General features: G+C 39.8%; 1 protein-coding gene across 1 annotated transcript in view; it reads right to left on the reverse strand.

The window, feature by feature from the left end:
* Positions 1-1,247: 1,247 nt before the first annotated feature.
* KCNK2 (potassium channel, two pore domain subfamily K, member 2) overlaps positions 1,248-4,687 on the reverse strand; it is a 144,530-nt gene continuing 141,090 nt past the window's right edge. Inside the window, exon 7 of the mRNA XM_015429098.1 lies at positions 1,248-3,429. Coding sequence (XP_015284584.1) covers positions 3,112-3,429 — 318 coding nt within the window. The 3' untranslated portion in view covers positions 1,248-3,111. The remainder of the gene's footprint in view (positions 3,430-4,687) is intronic.

The raw sequence follows: 4,687 nt of genomic DNA on the forward strand, positions 1-4,687 counted from the left end.
AAAGGATCATTGATGCTAGATGTCTTTTCATTGATGAAGATGATGGTGATGACCCTGTCCCTGTACCAGTCCAGGATGCAGCTGCTAGGAAATTAGGTTTCACTTCCACAGTGTGACATGCCAATCTGATATTGCATACCTTGACCTCCTCTTCAGTTTCACTGGGGATTGTACCTGTTTACTTAACATGGACTAGCAACTCCTCCTCTCTACGAAAATTCTTGGGCTATAATCCTAGCCTCACCAGTATGCAATACAAGACATCTGATAGGCTGCCAGAGTCACAAGTGAATGCCTGATAGCTCAAATAAAACAATACTTTGCATTTATAGTGCTTTTGGGTAGTCACAGTGCTTTATATATATTATTTATTATCATTTCCTTACAGCAACCTTGTATTGTTCCCATATTGCAAAAGGGTGAATAGTGAGCCTCCACTGGTGCAACATCTCTAAGTACTGTCCAAAGTGCTGAAGGACACACTGCCTGGTGCATGCTGTTGTTCCTGTTATGTTCAGATCCAGCTTCGAACATAACAGAGGATAAGTTCCTACTGAACAGGGAAACTTGTGTCTGGGCTGTATATGACAGACTGTTTCCTCATATAAAAATATCCTTCTCACATAGATGTCTAGATATCTCGGATAAATTTCTATTGCACCTATTTCCCACATTATGAAATGTGCAAGCAGAGAAGTGCTTTGCAGAGGCAGCTGAGCTTTTAATAGCAGCACTCTGTCTTGAATCACGATGCTATCCAAACTCCCTCCAAGTTTAAAAAGTAGCTTATAAAGCCACTGGGAGGGAGGTGCTGATCTTCAGGAACAGGAATTTAAAGTCTGTTGTGCCTCCATAGTGCCTTTTTTATATTTAAAGGAGCTTTCAGGATAGGGGCCAATGTGCTTAATACAACATACAAATATAAAGGGGCAGGAGCAAGAAGAATAGTTAAGTTTAATTTGAGAAGAAACAAGTTGATGCTAAAAGGGCATGATGTTATTGAATCTGCCAAGTTCATTTTATTTGCTAACCATTGCAATTTGGTACAAAATAATTCCAATTCCAGAGCTCCACTGTGCTGGTTTTACAAAAGAATTCTCACCATTATAATGGCAACAAGTAGGAGACTTGGTAAGGTACGTTTTAATTAAAAACTTTATTATTTTCTTATTTTCATTACAATTCACAGTTTATACATGGCAAGTTGACCTTTCTTACCATGTCAACATTCAGAACACTGTGCTGGGGAAAATGGTGGGGATGGGGGCTTTTTCTTTGAAGAGCCTGGCCATATTTAATGGAACTTTGCTGATTTGAGATGTATACTCTCATTCACTCTTCACTGATTGCTATTTACACTGATCACTTAGATTTGTAGAAAAGATGAAGCATCCATTAATTTAACATTCATAGTTTGTAATGTTATTTAATAGTCAGACAATATGGATTTATTTGAATTGTGTCAAATCAATGTCCCATTTTGTTTTAATGTTCTCAGAGTCAAGGATGTGAGCCTCAAATAGCTCTGCAGGTACAAGCCCCTGTCATTTCAATGGCATTGCACCATAGTTATGCTTTGAGGATCAGGCTGCTATTAATCTTTTAAGGGGTGTTATATTTATTTTATATACAGCCAGGTTGCAATAGAATTAAAATCAATTAAAACTTTAAAAAAGATAATCCATTCCATTATTTTAATCCTGCATTCCTTCTGAATCTTGCACACACAGAGAGAGAGAAACAAAGACACAAGAGGCTTTAAAATGAAAATCAAATATTTTTCTTTAAGACAACCAAAAAAATCCCCAGGATAGGTTTCAGATCTGCATATCAGCCTATTCTATCCAAATATTCATTGATATTCGGATTGTGCTATTGGTCAACTGTTGTTCATGTCTGCATTTGTGTTCAGATACCTTCTATATTCTCAGTGGAGAAAGTCACAGTGATGCCAGTTTCAGCTGCATTCCCACTTTAATCCCACTTCTAGAGTGGGGAAAAAAGCATTGTAGGTTGTAACATTCAACAAGGCAATCCAGCAGGCAGGATCCCTGTGCTAAAATAGCTTATGGCATGATGTGGCTAGAACAATTTTTTTTTTTTAGAATCCCTTTCTGCCAGCAGCATTGTATTGACTAGAAACCACTCTGCTGCTGCTGATTCAGAATTGTTCTATATTGTTGGTATGTAAATGAATCTTCTGAACGCACCAAGTTACTATCAGTATTTGTTATTGCTTATATAATTTAGCAACACAACACTGAAGATTTTTTGGTATGTGATGTGTGGGGCTGAATCGCAGACCATAGCTTAAATGATACCTGACATGGATCCATAAATTCTACAGGTCTACAGAGTATACATATATCATCTGCACCTGAGTAAAAGAAATGCTTGCTGGGGGACACCTTTCGCACCTTCATAATTGCAGTGCCTTTAAAGCTAGATTTAGGAGTGTTGCTTTGATGTCCTTTGATTTGGCATCTCTTTCAACGCTGGTATCCTCAGCTTTATACACCTTAAAACATCATCGTTTTGGGCATGATGAAATCTCAAATGAGATATGTTACTCATGCAAGAACTAACCAATCAACAGACAAAAACCCATATGAGAGTTATAGAGGTTCTGTTTCTTTAAAAGATAAGGCACTGACAAAAATTTCTTAGGTAAAAGGCTGCATAAGATTTTCTTGCCATTTACATTTAGTTTGTAGTCCATACATGGTCCATTCCTAGGCTTGGTAAGGTAGACCCTGAAAAGTTTAAGGACTGATCCCTCAAAGCTACATAGTTAACCTAAACCGGTATTATTCATTCGTTACGCCTTATGGCACATTAGGAGAGATGAAAAAAACAGTCTGGGCACAAAAAAGGCATCAGACATTGCTTGTTCCAGCATTTGTCAATGATAGAGTGCCATTCATTTTGTGTCTTTCAAGAAATATGATGGTGACTCTGAATCCTTATTGTGGTGGGTTTCTGTTGGAACTCATGCATGTGATAAAAAATGCTATTAGCATCAGTTATGAACAGGAAAAAATATCAGGAACTACAAGGTAAGTCTAAACCATAGGCTTCTTCTTATTAAAAGATCAGGATTCAAAGTCAGTGCTACTTAATATTTTCAATAACAGCAATTTCTTCCGCTGCACAGTGAGGAGTCAAGCCATTCATATAAATGCTGTCTGTCTTTGTGATGGCAGGCAAGATATCTTTCTCGCTGGTGAGGTGGTTGACAGACAAGGTTCTCTTGCAAGGAGTCAGGTCCTGGCTGTGGTTCACTGCCATTTCTGCAGAGAGCTTCCTTTTGATGGAGGTAGCCCGCTGGAACTTGTCGTAAATCTCCACGCTCAGGCGCCTGCGTGTTTCTTTGAACTCTGCAGTGACATTGGCTGTCCATTCAGCTGCATGAGCTCTGAACTCTCCCACCTAAGGAGCGTAACAACAGAGGGAAGAAGAGAGAGAGAGAAAGAGAAATAACATTGTTATACACTTTTTTAAAAAATGCTAAAGTCTCCAAAGAAACAAAGGGTAAACTGTGCCCAAAAGACTGACAACGAGCACCTGCCCACTGGCATTGCTCTTTTGTGTTCTGGATATTCCCTTTGATCAATGCTCGGTCTCTAATTATTTTGTTCCAGTGGAAAAATTTAGTTGCCATATTACTATAATAAAAGGGATACACCGTCATAAACAGCTAAAATCACTGCAGCAAAAACATTTCACAGCTCTTTTTATAATTTTATCTAGGCCAGCGAGGTGAAATTACCTTTAAAAATTAAGCCCAGACAGCTGAAAGGATCCCAGCTGGACAGGGAACACTGAATTCCCTGCAATCCAGACTGTCTGTTATTGTGTTGTTACCAGGGGAGATGTCGTGGTTATTTATGGACACCCTAGCTGCATGTGTAACGATCCCTGTGAGATTCAGTACTGACATTTCTAAATTTAGATGGAAAGGGCTTTTAAAAGAAAAATGTCAGCTGTCGCTGTTCTATTTTTAGTGCACGTTTGAAACGAGGATTAAGGCAAGTGACAGTTTTAGTCAAGTCAGCAGAATGGTTGTCATTTCCCACCTCTATTGCAGTCAATACGTGAAAATTGCAAGGATACTATAATAAGAGGGACTCTGCTACTATTACTTTCTAATCTGATATATATGTACATCCCAGATGCCTGTATTTCATAAAGTGAAGAAAGCCCTCCCTAATTTAAGCTAATAACTGTTTCCTTTTTCACTGATTTACATGACCTTAACAGTTGCTGGCCACTTGGCCTAATATTATTTTCTCAACCCAGATTTTGGTGTGTCATGGCAAATCAGCCATCTGTACACTTCGGCAAGCTCGAATGGCAATATAATCTGGTGTGTGCACAGAAATTGATTCAGACTTGGATTTATCCCATGTTTTCTACCCAAAATTTATTATTCTGTAATATCATTGTAACACACAGAGGTCGATTTGGGGCAGATCGCGGGGGATCGCCATTTCCCCGGGTGAGGTGCGGGGGGCGGGGCACACAACAAAGCACACAACAAAGCCCTGCTTCCAGCCGCCCCGCTTCCGGCCCTCATTCAGCCAGGAGGAGGCAGTAGAAGAGGGTGGGTAAGTTGCTTCCTCCCCACCTCTCCCCACCCCTGCCTGCTGGGGCTAGGGAGGGCCTTCGCAGGGCTTCCTCGCACTCC

The sequence above is a fragment of the Gekko japonicus genome, unplaced genomic scaffold, assembly GCF_001447785.1.
Source record: "Gekko japonicus isolate JY-2015 unplaced genomic scaffold, Gekko_japonicus_V1.1 scaffold1904, whole genome shotgun sequence".
NCBI lineage: Eukaryota > Metazoa > Chordata > Lepidosauria > Squamata > Gekkonidae > Gekko > Gekko japonicus.